Raw genomic sequence first — 19,704 nt, 5'->3', positions numbered from 1 at the left:
ATTGTCTTGCCTGGATGTAAGTATTTATGGTTAACCACATTTAATACAAGAACTTACATACTTACTATTGAATCATTTTAATACAGTGAATTTTTCTTTCTGACATACAGACGAGAATGCACACCATCCCCAGAAACTACTGGCTATTCAGTCAAAAAAGACATCTTGGCACATGTTGTAATCAGGATTTTTCATCACAGATTGCTTTTGTTTCCTGTTTTTCTATCTTTCCTCAATTTTTATTTATGCTCCCTTAGGTTTATAACCTGAACAAGTGGAAGAATCTCATCAGAATTCAGCGTGCTCAACCCATTCAAGGCCTTATACACCTAAATCAGATCACTTTGCAGGTGCCCAGTCTCCAGCCGCTGCAATTTGCAGAACTTAAGCCTCTCTTGGTAAGAGGATCCCTTCATTCTCCTCACCAATCTTGTTGCCCTTCTCAAGCAAATCTGCATCCTTCCTAAAATGAGGCCTCCAGACCTGTACGCAATACTCAAGGCGTGGCCTGACCATTGCTTTATACAGAGGGACAATCACCTCCTTTTCCCTGCTAGCAAAATTCCTGTATATCATTGACAAAACCCCATGACCTGCTCTTGCAGCCTGTCTACATTGTTCAGAAAACTTCATATCTGACTGCACAATTACTCCCAGGGCCTTTTCATTTTCTACCACCCTAAGTGTAGTGCCACACAGTTGGTACATTCCTCTCGGGTTACTTGTACCCATATGCAGTACTTTGCATTTGTCAATGTTAACCTTCAGTTGCCACTTCTCAGCCCATCTTCCCAAATTTTCTGGATGCTGTTGCAGTAGCACACTGCCATGTCATTAACAACCCTGCCAACCTTTGTATCATCTGCAAACTTCAACACTAAGCCTGATATACCTTCATCAATATCATTGATAAATATACAAAACCACAGTGGACCCAACACCGAACCCTGTGAGACTCCACTAATAACATTAGTCCACGAAGAGCAGCGCCCATTGATTACCACCCTCTGTCTTCTCCCCCTCAACCATCCTTTTATCCATTGTAGCAACTTACCCTTAATACCATTCTTCTTCAATTTGTACAGTAGTCTTCCATGCGCAACAGTGCAAAAGCTTTCCCGAACTCCATCTATATGATATCAAAATTAATTTTTCATCCAGTTCCTTTGTAACCACATCATAATATCCAATAAAATTTATCAGACAAGACTTTCCCTTAACAAACCCTGCTGTGTCTGAATTATTGCTGCAGTCTTGTCTAGATGATCCTGCAATACATCTTTAACCAGTGACTCTATTATTTTACCTGGAACAGAAGTTAAACTAATTGGTCTGTAATTACTCGTGTCACCCTTCGATCCCCCTTTGTGAATTGGGGATACATTTGCACATCTCCAGTCCGTGGGGACCTCCCGTGAGTCCAAGTATGCTCTCATAATTATGGCTAAGGGTTTGCTTAGTTCCTTTGCCGCCTCCTTTAATATAACCATATAGATCCCATCCACCTCAGGTGCCTTTCTTTAACTTCAACAATTTCTCCTCCACTTTGCTCTCAGTTATTAAAAATCATTAAGCACCCTGCTGCAATTTGATAACCTTCTGGAATTTTCGATCCTTAATAACTCCTCATGTGCGAATGTAGATACAAAATACTCATTCAGTTTGTTTACTATCTGAGCAGGATCATCAACAGTTGAACCATTGATATCAAGTGGACCAATCTGATTCATCCCCTTCCTTTTAGAATTTATATAAGTAAAGAAATCCTTGCTGTTTTTCTTAGCATCCTTAGCCAAAGATTTCTCATAACCTGCCTTCACCTGCCTAACCTCCTTTGTGACTTGATTACAGACTAGCTTATATCTTCCATAGGCTTCTGTGTTGCCTGATAATTTATATACATCCTATGCATTTTTCTTCTCTGCCACGAGTCTAATTAGTTCATTTGACAACCATTTAGGCCTAAACCTTGAACAATATTTCTTAATAGGTATGAAACGTTTAGTAGCTTTCACGATTAATTTCTTGGATGCTTCCCACGTAGAATTTGCTGTTGGTAACATCATCAGTTTGTCCCGCTGTACAGAATTTAAAAACTGTTTGAGACCACTGTAGTCACCTTTATGGAAGCAGAAACCCTTTCCTTTACTCCTGATGGTAATTATATCTTTATGTAAATCCCACATCAGTACACTGTGATCACTGCCACCTAGTGGTTCCTTTATCTGCAAATTCTTAATACACGAATAGATGTGCGGAAATTTGCATTTAGCCAGCGGGTGGTTAATTGCTGGAACAAACTTCCATCTGTCATTTGGAAATTGATAAGTTAAATAAATATAAGGAGGAACTGGACAAACATTTAGAGGGAATGGTTGTGTGAATTTTTTTTTTTTTTTTGGCTGATGCTACATAAGCTCGTACGCTTGCTTTCTTGCATTGCATGCCACGTTTACTATTACAACAAATCAACTGGCATTTACTTCTAACAGAATTTTGATATATATATTTTTGAATATATGGTTTATATGGTATATATAGAATTTTGATATACATGGTTTCAGTGCTTATGGAATGTATTTTCAGTATTTATTTAGCATTTGAGAAATTTCTTCAGTTTTAGTTAGGTGTTTAGTCAAAGTACTGTTTCTGGAGAAAATATTAGTATGTCAAACTTTGGTCAGGCAGGAGCCTCTTATCTTTTCAGTTCTGGTTTATTATTTAGTGCATTCTCTTCAATAATTCATTTTCTGTGTTTGCAGAATTTTTTAAAGAAGATTTGCAGAAATGAGCTAGGTGGATGACCTTGTTATAGTAATCAAAACACACTTGAAAGGCAAGGAATGGTCATATGTTAATAACTCACCCTCACTCAAAGCCACTGATTCATATGATTTACTAAAAAAATCTTTATTGACACTTCTTGAGAAAACTCAAAATCTCAACTGATTTTCATGAAATTATGAGCCTCTTAACAATTTTTATCTTAAACTGGTATCTGAGTGTTTTAGAAAACCCTCAGATACCAGATTAAGATAAGCAAACTGGTTGGCAATTTGTAGAACATCTTAGTAAGTGTAAAAAAATATATATATTTTTTTCTGTTTAATAAAAACCCCAAACATGAAAGGTATTAGAACCTGTAGTACTTAGTACCATGTGTGGGTTGACGATTTGAGAAGACAAAAGAGGATATATGTTGACTTTAGACTTGAATTTCTGCAGATTGTAATTTTCAGGAAATATGTGTAAAGGGAGGTTGTTCCAGAAAACAGAACTTGAAGGTATAAATGAGGAAGAAGTAGAAAAGTTGGTTCTTTGAGTTAGAATTTGGACAGTAAGTGGATATTGACTAGTTACAGCATGTGTTTAAACTGGTTTGTAAGAGAAAGGGGAATTATAGAAGCCTATTCAGAAGAACAGCATCCATGGCAGAATGTCTGAGACAAGGAGTGGAGAGACTTTGTAAGAGATGGGATTAACCTAACTGCCCTCTTTTGAATGGAGTCTAGATGCCTGAGAGAGGGTTTAGGGGCACTGCCCCATATATGGGAACAATATTCAATGGTAGGGTGGATTTGAGATTTGTACAGAGTTTAGAGCTGTTTAGAAGAAAAGTAACACTGAGAGTGAAAGAGAAAACCCAGTTTTTTAGATGCAGAGGAAGCAATATTTGTGGTGTGTTTGTGTCAAGAGAGAGAGAGATACGAAGTCGGGTTAATCCCTAATAGAGATATGTGGTCTTGTTTAGAAATCTGAGTATCATTGAAGGTAAGCATAGAAGTTTTGTCCTTTTTGTTAGATATAAGACAGGACCGAGTTTCAGAAGGATTGAAATTAACTAAGTTATATTTGCATCAGTGGAATTGCAAAATCATACTATGCTTTGTATGATTATGGTGGAGGTTGAATCTTAACAATCTAAATTACATACCTTAAAAACTAGAATAAATTACCTTTCCAATGCATTTTACAAATTGTTTTTATCTTGTATAGAACCTAAGTTATTGCAGTTTTAAATACACAAGGATTTTATTATACATTCTTAATCATATTAAAACACAGCAAGAAATGAAGTTTAGCATCTTTTAAACATTTTTTACAAGTGTCATCCTGTCCTATTGCAGGCAGGAAGGGGGGATATAATGAACAATTTTCCTGATCCATCTCTGCGCAAACCTTATTTCTGCTATAAATGGGTTTGGCGCCTCCGTAGCCAGGTGGGAAGGAGCAGCAGTGCGTAGCACACGCTTCTTGATTAGACCGGGGTTCGAGCCCGTCACCACCAAATACAGAGGATGCGGAAAGGTCATTCAGGGAATGACCACCGCATATCCCGGAGCAATATGGCCTTAGTTGCTAATGCTCCTAAAAACCAAATAACAAACAAACAAACAAACAAGCTATAAATGGGGGGGGGTGCAAGTAATAGGTCTAGGTGCAGGAAAAGAATAGTTCTTATACAAGCTTATACAACAAAAGGACGTAAATATGTTTTGAATGGGAGGATTTGCTTTTCTGGTCATTTCTTGTGTTTAATTGTTTGTCCCTATATATAAGCAAATTAGCTATAAGTTTGAATATATTTTTACAGATGACTTTCCTAAGCCATATATAATTCAGCAACCACAAACACAGATTGCTTTAAAAGGAGAAAATGTGACTCTAGTCTGCAAGGCAGCCAGTAGCAGTAGCTCTCCTACTTCATTTCAGTGGCGTAAAGATAACAAGGTTGGCATCTTTTAAATAAATTTTAAATATATACTTTTCTGTATCTTGATATTGCTAATTAAAATACACTTAGTGTTAGAAAAATTGCCTCATCTTAAAAGAGTTAATGGAAACGTCTGAAAATGTCCAAGAAAAAGTAAGGATGCCATCAGCATTTACTCAATCCATTTAAAACCTTAAAGACTTCAATCAGGTCTCCAAGCAGATGCCTAGTTTTCAGATGCTACAATTTAGGGGAGATGGACAGGTGGTGGTGGGGAGGGGAGTGTTTTAGACTGATGTACAAGTTTGCTATCTTACATCATATGCTACTACTTGTACTAATAAGAATGCTCAATGAGAGAGCATTCTTATTAGTACAAGTAATATATTTCACAGAGCATCATTCATTTAGTAATCACAATCTAAAAGAAAAAGGCAAACAATTGTCATGTAGACATAATTTTCCAGAATGAGACTTCAGTTTCTTGCACTGTTCTTCACCATGAATTTTGGTGAATAGCAATATGTGTGGCCTACAGGTAACGTAGGACAAAGGAATGCAAAAGGCAAAGTAATCTTAGATCGGCAACAGTAATCTAATAATGGTAAATAATTGCATCTGGAATCTCAAATAATGAATAAATTATACTAATGAGTAATAATTATTGATATTATTAATTATGATTATTTGCATGCAATTAATTTACTTAAAAAATAAATAATAGTATCCCATGACATCCTGATAATTAATTTACTACCAAAAACAATATATATAGTAAGCGCCGGTTTCTTGCATTGCACGCCACGTTTACTATTACAACAAATCAACTGGTATTTACTTCTAACAGAATTTTGCAATAATTATGTTTGCAAATGATTTTGATTCTAATAAACAGAAATTGACAAATATTATCCAGAGGTTATAAAAATAAAGATATAAAGCACAAATTTACACTTTATTACCAATTAAATGATACATGAAAATTAGAAGAATATTATCCACAGGTTAGCAAAATAAAAATAAATTTATACTTGCATACCAAGCTTAATTGATATACATATCAATTAAACATAAGACTTTGTAATATGATTATAATTTAAAATAGTCATTTATTTTAAATTATCACTACAAAGTCTATTTATAGATTTTTCAATATTGTATAACAGTCTATATTCACAATCATTTGCATCAGTTTCTTCCAACTCTCTCCTCAGGATGGCTGTAGCATCACGAGTTTGTTATTTTTTGTAACTGGAATTCATTCAGGTTCATCTTCATTTTCCTCCTTGGTGAAATTATCAGTAACAGACTGGGCAATTTCTTCATCTGTTAAAGCTGTAGTAACCTGTAGATCACCATCTGTGTCCACCCGATCATTAAACTCCTGTTCACCCATGTCTTCAGGCTTTTCAACATGATCAGTATTGTGACTTAGTTGACCGTCATGAATAATTAATCCACATTTTTTGAAACAGTTGCTAATGCAGATTTTGGAAATTTCATTCCCGGCACTCATTATCATATGAAGTGCATTTAGAACAGTTATCTGCTTTGCAATATTGGATGATGTTCTCAAACATTCAGCTATAGATTGGATGATTCTCTGTCTCATATCCAATCTATAAAAGGTCTTAAAGGTTTTTATTATTTCCTGATCGAGAGGTTGAATCATGGGGTGGTATTAAAAGGTAGAAAAACTAATTCATTGTTTTTGAAAGTTAACTTTGGATGAGTTGGGCAGTTGTCCAAAACTAATGCAATTTTTTTGTTTTTCTTATCCAATTTCAAATCCCATTTATGAAGATAATCTTCAAATAAAGAAGCTGTCATCCAAGCATTGGTATTATTGGCATATTCAACAGGCAGCTGGTTTACTCCTTAAAAATATCTAGGCGATTTACTCTTGCCTTTAATTAACGGCTTCATCTTGATTGTTCCCATCATGTTGCATGTTAAAAGAACTGTAATCTTGTCCTTGATCTTCTTTACTGCAGATGCAGAGGAATTTTTAAAATCATGCAGTGGTCTGGGGTAGCCCTGTAGTACAAACCTGTTTCATCTGTATTAAAAATGTCTTCAGGATTATAAGTGCTTAACACAGTTTGCCAAGAGGTTTTCAACCAGGTGTCAGCTACAGAACCATCTGAATCCTGTTTTTCTCCATGAAGTTTTTTGTAAACAATATCATGCCTCTCCTTCCTCTTCATGTAGTTTTTCAGCAAAATCATTAGCTTTTTGAAGGACAATGCTACAATTGATTAATGCATTAAATAAGCTGGCCCATTTGAATCAAATGAAGAGAGCTTCATTTACTGTTTGGCATTTCCCTTCATGCTTTCTTTTTCTGGTTTCACTAATCACATTAGTGTTTAATGTGTGACGTGATTTTAAAAATGACTAATTTTACTGCCACTTCCCTTTTAGACATATTCTTAAGTTTAATTTATTGTACGTTTCTATAATTTGTAACTTATCTTTTACACTCAAATTCACTCTCTTTCTATTCACTGACATTTTTTTGGGGGATAGTAAAATTTAAAACACAATAAAAAAAAAATAGGTGTCAATAAATAAAGCACACGGCACATGAACAAATTGGAACTAACATGATACACTCAAGTGAGACAAAGTTTAGATATAGAAATGAAGAGCAGATTTCAGTAAAGGGGAAACACATTTCACCATAATAACGTGAAAACACAGAATTGCAGCTATTGGTATTATTGCAAATGCAATAAGATTGAATTTACTACCCATTTATTGCACTAACAGAATTACATTAACAGAAAAGCCCAATAAACCGGAAACTGCAAATTGTTTTTATTGTGTTATGGTTGTGACCTCCAGAAATATGCTTTAGAAAAATATTACAGAGGCATTCAAAATTGATTCTTATAACCAAAATGTGATTCTAATAAATGATGAAAGTGTAGTGTATTTTATTGATTTGAATCGGTTCTTTGAAATTTGATTCTTTAAAGTGGCTGATTCTAATAACCGTTATCACCATAACCAGCGCTTATGTATATATAATAGAAAGCAGAAACATGAAAATTAACTAGTAGTAAAACTGCCCATCCTAAAATTATATATTGATTTATCTGAGTTTTTGTATATTGATCTGAGTTTTGTCAAGGTAAGAAATGATCAAAATATCAGAGAACAAAAGATCTTTATTATTTGATGTAGAAAACTAGCAACTTCATACTTATTACTGATTTCTGCATTAAATAAATGCAGAAATCAGTACGAAGTATGGATCTCACTTTGCCAATAAGAAGTATGAGTCTCCCCTTTGGCAAACCATTATTTGTCTTGGTATTGAGTCAAAAAAGGTGCCTGATTAATATCATTTTGAAAAATATCCTTCCATGCCTGTTGTTCCTTTAAAGCTATGATTTGAGTTTATTGAAGCATGATTCTAAGTTTCTGTTCTCTCATGTCCCAGACATGTGTAATGGGAGATAAAATTGGGACCTAACCAGCCAGGGAAGCACATCAATATTGCAAAGAAACTCTTAACATTAGCAGTATGGGTCCAAACTTTGTACTTAGGGAAATGGTAAAGGGAGAAGGCCAACTACATTTCATCTTAATATCAATTTGTGAGACTGCCTCGAACAGCAACCTCGAACAGTAGAGAATGGCTCTCATAAGCAATAATACCCCACATTCTTGGTATTCAATTTGTATCCCATCATGGAATGCAGGCAAAAGCATCTCTTTCACTAAGGCATCACCACACTCTTCTGTCATCACTCCCAAAAAGGATCTTGACCACATCTGACTATGCACATCTGATTGTGTTCAATGACTGAAATCACTATACACAATGAGATATGGTGACAGAGAGAATCAGTGTAATTCCCAATATGAATGCAGCCCTCCCTCTCCCAGTATCTGCTAATGGTGGCTGTTGATAACAAATGTCCAAAAAAAAAAAAAAAAAAAAAAAGAATTAACATCATCTGTAATTTGCCTCTGACAGAAAAATCTGTCAGCCACAGATTTTAAGTTATTGGTCTTTGCACTCTGGATTGCAACTTATTTGTCTGGGTCCCATCTGCTTATTTTTGCTTCCAACTTATAGATTGTTTGATCACTTGCATATGACATCACAACGCAATCACAAAATCAACATATTATTATGTGCAAATTAATGATAAGTTGTATCTGCTATGTTGTATTTCTCAATTTTTGCATTATTAAAATATTATACCGTCTTTTATTTTACATATTTACTGCTAAAATAAAATTAATTATTTCTATACTGTGCATAGTACAATATATTTTGGAAAAGGAAAAGTGAAATGCTTCACACAATCATATTAATGAAGTCCCAGTATTGAGTATCTTGACAGTATGACTTTTTCCAACTGTGTATAAATTTTGAAGGGCCACACTCCTCTGAGCTATTTTTTAGGCAGCATATGAACAGTTGCAAATGGATTAAGGTTTCTGTGTTGATGTTTACAAGTGACAATCTAAAAGTTCTAAAATCATTCACCAAATGGTAAACATGTTTAGTGAATTGTTATCCTGTTCTAATGCTTCATGTATAAATTTTGAAATTCAGAGAAACTAAGTAAAGCATTGTTATCAGTGAGTTGCTCATCTTGATCACAAATAGCAAATTAGTCAATCCCATGATCTTCCGAAAATTTTCCCCATTATGTAGCCAGCTCAAATGCACTGCTTTGGCAATCCAAGAACTAAATTTGTTGATTCTCAGATGGGTTGGTAGATTTTTCTATTTTCCCAAAAGTAGCCAGAAAGTATGGTGCTGGCTAATGGACTGCTGAATTTTAGAGGCTCAACAGTGTTTACTTTTGTAGTACACATGTTATTTTATTTATTTACTATTGATTTTAAACTTAATTGATTAATTAATTAATTAACATTTAATTAAATTAAGCAGAAATTACTACTTCTTGTATATTAGAAAAGTGCAGCAAAACTTATTTGAACAAATAATGGTTCTTTTAAACTAATTTTGAATGCCATTTATTACAAAAAATTTTGGTGCAATGAAAGGATTCATATTCCTCATGGAACTTCATGGTTATGGGATTCTATGTATTTCAATGGCAATTCCACTATCTTCGTCAGTGGAAGGTTTAGATGACATAAAGCAAGAACCAATCATCCATAGAAGGGTTAAAAGGTTAAGAAATACTATTTGTATTATAGGTAGTTCTGTAAGGATAAATCTGCACGTAAATAAATATAATAATGAAAGGTTACAGTTAATACCTTTTTCGGGTATTAGTATTAATACGAATAATGGTATTAATACCAATACCCTGATAGATTTGATAGGATTTGAAATACATAAATGTGTTTAATCACCAAAGTTCATCATGAATAGATCTGCCTTGCATCATATTAGCCGTATGCTGCAAGGAACCTTAGGGTATGGTTTAATTTTGTATTTTCAATTTACTGTCTTTTCAATTACATGAACGTTATCACTTGATATGTATGTTTTTCAAGGAAATTTAAGAAATATTAGCTTTAGCATTAGTAGAGGCATATGATGCAAGAAAGCAAGCTTATCCAGCATCAGCTACATAAGCTGAAAAAAAAAAAAAAAACCCCCATCCCATTTCACCCTTCCATTCATTCCAAATACCTGTCCAGCTCAGCTTTAAATTTATTTCAGCTATCAACTTCCACAACAAAGAATGGAAATCTGTTCCACCAACCAACTACCCCCCCCCCCCTGGCTAAAGGCAAACTTCTGCACATCTGTCTTTCCTCAATTTGAATTTATGCCCTCTCAGGTGATTATTCTGAGCAAGAGGAAGAATTCTTCAGTCCCATCGGCATTGAGCATATCAGACCATTCAAGGCTTTATACACCTCAATCAGATCACCTCGCAGGTGCCTAGTCTGGCCAAAGAAAGGCTTAAATTTGCAAAATTTAAGCCTTTCTTTGTAAGAGCAACTTGTTGCCCTTCTCTGTACTTGTTCCAACAGCTCTATATTCTTCTTAAAATGAGGCCTCCAGACCTGTATACAGTACTCAAGGTGTGGTCTGACCATTGCCTTATTCAAGGGGATAATCACCTCCTTATCCCTGTTGAAAAATTCCTGTATATCATTGACAAGATACTATGAGCTACTCTTGCAGACCGTCTGCACTGCTCAGAAAACTTCATATCTACCTGCACAATTACCCCCAGGTCCTTTTCGTTTTCTACCACTGTCAGTGTAGTACGACTGAGTTGATAGGTCACTCTGGGGTTACTACTACCCATATGTAGTATTTTACATTTGTCAATGTTAAACTTCATTTGCCACCTCTCAGCCCGTCTGCTCAAATTTTCTAGATCCTGTTGCAGCAGTGTACTGTCATTAGTGTCCTTAACAACCCTGCCAACCTTCATATCGTCTGCAAACTTGGACATTAAGCTTGATATACCATCATCAATACCATTTATAAATACAGAAAACAACAATGGACCCAACACAGAACCCGGAGAGACTCCACTAATAACATTAGTCCATGATGAGCAGTGTCCATTGATTACCACTCTCTGTCTTCTCCCACTCAACCATCCCTTTATCCATAGAAGCAATTTGCCTCCAGTGCCACACTGCTCCAATTTGTTTAGCAGTCTTCCATGTGCAACAGTATCAAAAGCCTTTCTAAGATCCAAATATATGATATCAAAGTTATTCCCTGCATCCAGTTCCTTTGTGGCCACATCATAGTATCCAATCAAATTGGTCAGGCAAGACTTTCCCTTAACAAAACCATGCTGTGTTCGAGCCATAACTGAAGTCTTGTCTAGATGATCCTGCAGTGCTTCTTTAACCAGTGCCTCCATTAATTTTGCTGGAACAGAAGTTAAACTAATAGGTCTATAATTACTTGTGTCGCCCTTTAATTCCTCCCTTTGTGAATTGGGGTCACATCTGCACATCTCCAGTCCATTGGTACCTTCCCTGAGTCCAAAGAAGCTCTCACAATTATGGCTAAGGATTTGCTTACTTCCTTTGATGCCTCCTTTAGTATAACTAGATAGATCCCATCCACCTCGGGTGCCTTTTTTATGTTTATCTTCAACAATTTCTCCTCCACTTTCCTCTCAGTTATTGCAAAATCATTTAGCTCATTGCCAGAGTTTAACTCACCTCTGGCATTCCCCTCCCTGAATAACTCCTCATGTGTGAATGTAGATGCAAAATACTCATTTAGTTTGTTACCCACCTGAGCAGGATCATCAGCAGTTGAACCATCAATATCCAGTGGACCCATCTGATTCATCCCTTTCCTTCTAGAGTTTACATAGTTAAAGAACTCTTTGTTGTTTTTCTTTGCATCCTTTGCCAAGGATTTCTCATAATCTGCCTTTGCCTGCCTAATCTCCATTGTGACTTGGTTACAGACCAGCTTATATCTATCATAAGCTTCCATGTCACCCATTAATTTATATGTATCCCATGCATTTTTCTTCTCTGCCTTATGTCTCATTAGTTCATCTGACATCCATGTAGGCCTAAACCTTGAACAATATTTCTTAGTTGGTATGTAAAGCCTAGTAGCTTCCGGTATTAATTCTTTGAATGCTTCCCATTTTGAATTTGCTGTTGGTAACATCATCAGTTGATCCCACCGTATAGAATTTAAATATTGTCTCAGACCACCGTAGTCGCCTTTACGAAAGCAAAAACCCTTCCCTTTATTCCTGATGGTACTTACCTCTTTGAGTAAATCAAACTTCAGCACACTGTGATCACTGCCACCTAGTGGTTCCTTTATCTGCAGATTCATAATGCATGAAGAATCGCTACTGATAATCAGATCAAGAGTATTACTCCCTCTAGTTGCCTCCCGAACATGCTGATGGAGAACACAATCATCCAATAAATTCACAAAAGCCTTGCTAGTGTGTGAGTGACCAACCCACAAATTCCAGTCAATATCTGGGAAATTAAAATCCCCCATTATAAGACTCTCTGATTTACTGGCCCACACTATTTCCTTCCGTAGCCGAGTGGGCAGGAGCGGGAGTGCAGTAGCACACGCTCTTTGAGTAGACCGGTGTTCAAGCCCCTGACTGCTGAATACAGTCGATCTGCCAACCCGCACTGGACCAGCGTGGCAGATTATGGTCCATTTCCCTCAGCATGAATTGTTGAGGAGGCTTCCACCCTGCAGTGGGTTGATAATGGCTGCACTTTACTTTTACTTTACTTTACTATTTCCTTGTACAGTTTTTTATTATACTCATCAGAGTCATTAGGCCTATAAACACACTCCTACTCTCAATTTTGATTTCCCAATTCTTATGTGATACCAAACTGACCCGACACTGCACTGTCCAGCGATGTCGACTGGCTTCACTTCCTTGGATATTATGTGTTTCTTAACTAATAGCATAACCCCTCCTCCCTTCCTATCCTGTCTGTCCTTTCTGTACACATTGTACTCCCCAAATTCCAGTTCTGCTTTCCTTATATCTGTATGACACTGCATCTCTGATATCCCAACAATATCTGCCTTTGATGTTTTGAGCAATACTTCAAATTCATCAAATTTATTTATCCAACTCCTTATCATTGGTGTACATGCATGTATACATGCACCTGTTCCTATTCTTAGCTACTCTAACACAACCCATGTGTTTACTTGTACCGCAATGACTCCCAGCAGTCTCTGAAATACCCTGCATCATGTTTTCCAGGCTCCTGCTCATTCCAATAGAAGCAATGCAAGAGTCACTTTCACCTCTGCCAGTGGCTACTGTTAATTTATTAGTCCTTGTATCCCCCCCAAGCTAGCAGTTTTCCAACCCACCTAACACTGCCTCGATAGCATCAGCAAATATTCTTGCACCCTTTCTATTTAAGTGTATCCCATCCGTGTAGAAGCAGTCTCTCCTGTTAACAAGTACAGACTAGACTGAAAAAAATTCTACCCCTTGAGCCTTGCACAATCTTTCGAGCGCCAAATTGATCAACAAGGTTCTCGTCATATACTCCCTCCTATTGTGTCTGGGCAGAATTGCAGATACTTTCAAATTCAACCTTAATTCACGGTTTTTTTTAAACAGTGACCTGTACTTGTTAAGTAATTCTGTCGGTCTCCTACTCTTAATATCATTAGTGCCAACATGTACAACAATATCACCTTTTGTGCCGTTAAAAGATGATATCTGCTCTACAACGTCATCAACCTTTAGCCCTGGCAGACATACTCTGGTCCTCTTTCACCTATCCTTTTTACATCTGCCTTGCACCATATTAGTCGTATGCTGCAAGGAAACCTTAGGGTATGGTTTAATTTTGTATTTTCAATTTACTGTCTTTTGAATTACATCAAAAGTTATCACTTGATATGTATGTTTTTCATGGAAGTTTAAGAAATTTTGATTTATTTCAGCTTTTGCTAGATGCAGAAATGGAAAACTTTGCTAATGCAAAAGAAGGTATTACAGAGTACTCCAGCTTATTACATATTCATTCCATTCAAGATGAAGATGAAGGAAGATACCAGTGTGTCATTTCTAATCAATTTGGGTCTGTTTATTCACAAAAGGCAAAAATTACGGTTCATGGTAAGTTTATTATACATGGACAATTTCTTTTTTCTCTGTTTAACTTGAATAACATATTGAAAGCCTTACTTTGTTGTAATGTGCGATGTACACTTTAAATTATAAACTATTAGCATTAGCTTTAGAAGAGGCATACGATGCAAGAAAGCAAGCTTATGCAGTATCAGCCAAAAAAAAAGCTCCGATTTCACCCCTCCATTTGTTTCAAATACCTGTCCAGCTCAGTCTTAAATTTATTTAGGCTATCAACTTCCACAACAAAAGATGAAAGTCTGTTCCACCAATCAACTACCTGCTGGCTAAAGGCAAATTTCCACACATCTATTCTGCAACTATCTTTTCTCAGCTTGAATCTGTGCCCTCTCAGGATCTTAATCTGAGCAAGAGGAAGAATCCCATCAGCATTCAGCTTGCTCAACCCATTAAAAATAATTTAATGGAATACTATTTAAAATAATTGTTAAGAATTAACACACTTACTCCATGAGAGTAAAACTTCAATGCTCTATTTCTATCCACTTATCAAAATTCAAAAGGTAGAACTAGGTATTTTGAAATCTCATTTCTGGATCTTTTCATCTGGATGAAGTTAAATAAGCTGAAACAATGAAAGAAAGGAAAGTGGTCATAATAAGAGTGCTACAAAGTATGTAACAAAATTTAGATTTGGAAAGAAAACAATGAGAAGAATCATATATGATAAATTTAGAATATTGACCACCCCTGTTAGTTGTCTGAGACTAAACAGTGACTATCTCAATTAATTGTTAAGTTTAGAACTAAAATACCCTCATAATAATATCATTACCAAAATGAATGAAAAAATATGAAAAAAAAAAAAAAAATATATATATATATATATATATATATATGAACCATTTTAGCTTCCAGCACATCTATTCATAGAGAACTCTGAAGGAGTTAGTCATCTGCCAGGTCCTTTGAAGTTTAAAGCCTTTCCTGTGGGTGCATTTTGTGGATGACGTTTTCATAATTTGGGAACATGGGAAAGAAGAATTATTTTAATTCAAAGAATTTTATGAGCAGATGTTTGAAACAATATTTTGAATCTCAACAACTGTCAGACCATTAAGATTGAGGTAAGTAATAGCTTGCCTTTCTTGGATATCCTAGTAACTAAAGAGAAAGACAGGCTGAGTTTGGAGATTTACAGGAAACTGATAGATTTGGGGGCGATACATAAATGTGTTTAATTGCCAAAGTTCTCCATGAATAGATCTGCTGTAGGCAGATCTATTCATAGAGAACTTTAAATGGGCAGTTATCTGTCAGGCCTTTCAAAGTTAAGGCCTTTCCTATGGGTTCATTTTGTGGATAACATCTTCATAATTTGGGAATATAGGCAAGAAGCATAATAGCATTAGCAGTGGCACATGATGCAAGAAAGTAAGCTTATATTGCATCAGCCAAAAAAAAAAAAAAAAAAGCCCTTTCCCATTTCACCCATCCATTTAACACCAAATGTTTATTTAGTTCAGTTCTGCTTTGAATTTATTTAAGCTGTCAACTTCTACAACCACAGATGAAAGTTTGTTGCAGCAATCAACCATCTGCTGGCTAAGGACAAATTTCTGCACATCTATTCTACAACTATCTTTCCTCAATTTGAATTTATGTCCCCTCAAGCAACTAATCTGGGCAAGAGGAAGAATCCCATCAGCATTGAGCAGAACTTAACTGAAATTTGCAGCTTAAGTCTTTCTTTGTATGACCAACCCTTTGTTGCACTTCTCTGTACTCGTTCGAGCAGCTCTACATCCTTCCTAAAATGAGGCCTCCAGACCTGTATACAGTATTCAAGGCGTGTTCCAACCATTGCCTTATATAAGGGGATAATCACCTCTTTATCCCTGCTAGAAAAATTCCTGTATGTCATTGACAAGAGACCATGAGTTATTCTTGCAGACTGTCTGCACTGCTCAGAAAAATGCATGTCTGACGGCACAATTATCCCCAGGTCTTTTTCATTCTCCACCACCCTGAGTATATTACCACACAGTTGTTATTTAATTTAATAATGCGAGACACACTATCATTTTTAAATAATGGAAAGAGTACTGTAACAACAAATGAAGAAACGCATGCTACAACATTCACTGACATTATTGTATGCTTTAACATATTCCTCGAACTTTCTACTTATGCCTCTTATCTAGATTGAGTAATTTTCCAAATTTCAGTATTCATCAGCAAATAGTTATGAGTTACATCATCTGCTAAACAGTAGAAATTCCTTTGTAAACATTCTCTGTAGAAAATTTTTGCATTCACTTATACTTAACTATAAAAATAGTTCATGTATTTACTAGTGACTGTATTCAAATTTAATAATACTGAAACTACCCTATTTTAAAGCTGATATTAATTAATTTGTGCTTAGTTTTTCCAGTCTTCACAAAAACTCCAACTGATATTACTGTTAAAGCTGGTAGCACAGCTAGGCTAGAATGTGCTGCAAAAGGTCAGCCTGCTCCAGAAGTTGCTTGGCAGAAAGATGGAGGAGACGATTTTCCAGCTGCACGTGAAAGAAGAATGCATGTAATGCCTAGTGATGATGTGTTCTTTATAGTTAATGTGAAAGTCAGTGATATGGGTACATATAGCTGTACTGCTCAAAATGCAGCTGGAATTGTTATTGCAAATGCTACACTTACAGTTCTTGGTAAGCATTGTTTTCTGATCTACATGGTTATTAGATAGTCACTACCTATTTTTAAAATGCTGCTATAAGTGTGCAGAGTCATTAAATATTTATTCAAATTATGTTTATTAGAAAATTTGGTACCATTTAATATTCTGCACTATAGTTGCTTTTTTTATTTTGCTTTGTTTTGTTTTGTTTTAGGAAAGTAATAGTTGGGCAACTGAGTATCAATAGTAAATACCAGCCAGCCATTCAGAGATGGTGGCATGGTCAACAAGGAAAGAATATCACACTAAATCCTAAAATCATAAAGGGCAAAACCAAAAATTAATAACAATGGGATCTTTGGCTGATAGAAAGAAGTGAAAGACCTTGCACTGTTCTCTTTTTCAGCCATGCTTGTGTTGGATGAAAACATTAAGGGTGCACCAAATGGTTCCTTCACACAGTCCTAAGAAATCCATTTGAGCAGAAAACTTTGAAACACAAACTAAAGTGGAAACCAAAGGAACAATATTAGGTGAACAATACTAGAGAATTCTGATTGAAGGATTGACTTTGCCAAAATTATGAGGCAGATGTTGGAGAATAGGACCTCTTAAAGAATATTTAATCAGATGAGACTGCTTTTCATATTTGGGGCTTCATTAAGAGATACAGGGGCCATTAATGGCTGTTGTGTCTACTAAGAACTACTCAGACTACAGAAACAGTGGAGAGGAACCTAAGCCATCCTACAGTGACAATGTGGTGTGGAAATAATGACAGCCCATGTATTTTACAAGACAACAAATTCAAAAAAGATACTTAATTATGCTTCGGTTTTTTTTCTCTTTTTCTTGAAGTCATGCTTTGAAAAGATGTGCAGGAAATGATCTTTATTCAGGATAGTACATAATACTTTATTCAGGATAGTGAATGCAAGTTTCAGAGGAATACTTGCGTATTCCTCTGAAACTTGCTTAACTTTAATTTCCCTAGCAGATGCATTGATAAATATTGGCTACTGGAATGGCATGCAAGGAGGCCTGATTTGACTCTAATGGATTGGATCAGAGGAAAACTTTAGCTGAGAAAGCAAAGAACTATTAGACTTTCTTTCATGTTCAGTGGGAAATGTAGCAGGAAGATTGAAAAAAAAGGTGGTGACAGTGTTGGTGACAGTGTTGGTATGTATGTTACGATTTGAAAATGTGTAAAGTAATTGGTTTAAAATTGTCAAACAGACATTGCTTGGTTAAATCTTTTATGTCTCTTATCACTCCAGTAATACTTTTTTTAAAAATAGGTATGACTTTTAAATCTGCCGGTATATATATTAAATACTTTTTTTATGCATTATTAGTATGCAATTTGTACAGTAAACTGCCAAAATAACAGCACCCCAAATAACAGAACATTTGAGCTAATGGCACATTCAGATTGGATGTTTACATACAGCACAGATGTCTTGCTGTGCCGGAAAAATAAAACGGCAGGTCACGTGATTACTGTATTTGTTTACATTTGCAATTCTGAAAGTGAATTCTGTACTGATATCACAGATTATACTGCTGTTTTATACTTATTTTAAATTAAAAATCCCTCACTATGGCTCCTAAAGTTAATAAACCTCATATAAAGAAGAAAAGAACAACAACATTAAAGCTTAGTGACAAACTTGATATAATAAAAAAAAATAGAAAGGGGTCTCTCTTTCTTTATTTTTCTTAAAAATACTTTTACCTTTTTCTTTACAACCTACCAGTTCTTATATGTGCAAATACATTGGGCCAACACAGAATTAAGCCTTTAGTAGTAGTTAGTAGTAGAGGCGGCATGTGATGTAAGAAACCAAGTGTATGAGCTTATGTAGCATCAGCCAAAAAAAAAAAAAAAAAACAATTTCACACATCCATTCCCTCTAAAAGTTTGTCCAGTTCCTCCTTGAATTTATTTAAGCTATCAACTTCCACAAAGACAGATGGAAGTTTGTTCCAGCAATCAACTACCTGCGCTAAAGGCAAATTTCTGCACATATCTTTTACAACTGTCTTTCCTCAATTTGAATTTATGCCTCCTCAAGTTTGCAATTTGAGCAAGCGGAAGAATCTCATCAGCATTGAGCTTGCTCAACCCATTCAAGGCCTTATACACCTCAATCAGATCACCTCGCAGGTGCCTAGTCTTCAGCTGCTGCATTTTGCAGAACTTAAGCCTTTCTTGGTAAGAGAATCCCTTTGTTTCCCTCACCAACCTTGTTGCCCTTCTCTGTACATGCTCAAGCAACTCTACTTCCTTCCTAAATTGAGGCCTCCAGACCTGTATGCAGTACTCAAGGCGCAGCCTGACCATTGCCTTATACAAAGGGATAACCACCTCCTTATCCCTACTAGCAAAATTCTTGTATATAATTGAGAAGACCCCATGATCTGCTCTGGCAGCCTGTCTGCACTACTTAGAAAACTTCATATCTGACTGCACAATTACCCCCAGGTCTTTTTCATTCTCTATCAACCTTAGTGTAGTACCTCACAGCTGGTACATTTCTCTGGGATTACTTCTGCCCATATGCAGTACTTTCCATTTGTCAATGTTAAATTTCAGTTGCCACTTCCAACATGAAGTTCTCTGAGCAATACAGATATTGGCTGCTAGAATAGCTAATAGGAGTCCTGTCAGAGACATCCAGGAATTTTGTCAGCAGGGACAAGGAGGTGGATATCCCATTATATAAGCAGTAGTTATGAGCCAATCTTGAGTAGTGTATATAGGTCTGG

At 35.9% G+C, this 19,704-nt stretch overlaps 1 protein-coding gene across 1 annotated transcript in view; it reads left to right on the top strand.

The window, feature by feature from the left end:
* The window catches only part of LOC150086860 (uncharacterized), a 414,998-nt gene that overhangs the window by 328,311 nt on the left and 66,983 nt on the right, over positions 1-19,704 (top strand). Inside the window, exons 13-15 of the mRNA XM_090372302.1 lie at positions 4,595-4,731; positions 14,106-14,280; positions 16,682-16,963. Coding sequence (XP_090228428.1) covers positions 4,595-4,731; positions 14,106-14,280; positions 16,682-16,963 — 594 coding nt within the window. The remainder of the gene's footprint in view (positions 1-4,594; positions 4,732-14,105; positions 14,281-16,681; positions 16,964-19,704) is intronic.

This window comes from Mastigoproctus giganteus, chromosome 4, assembly GCF_048544385.1.
Source record: "Mastigoproctus giganteus isolate SK-2022 chromosome 4, ASM4854438v1, whole genome shotgun sequence".
Taxonomy (NCBI): domain Eukaryota; kingdom Metazoa; phylum Arthropoda; class Arachnida; order Uropygi; family Thelyphonidae; genus Mastigoproctus; species Mastigoproctus giganteus.
Note: the sequence above shows the minus strand (reverse complement) of the source record. Positions and strands in the feature narration are given on the sequence as shown.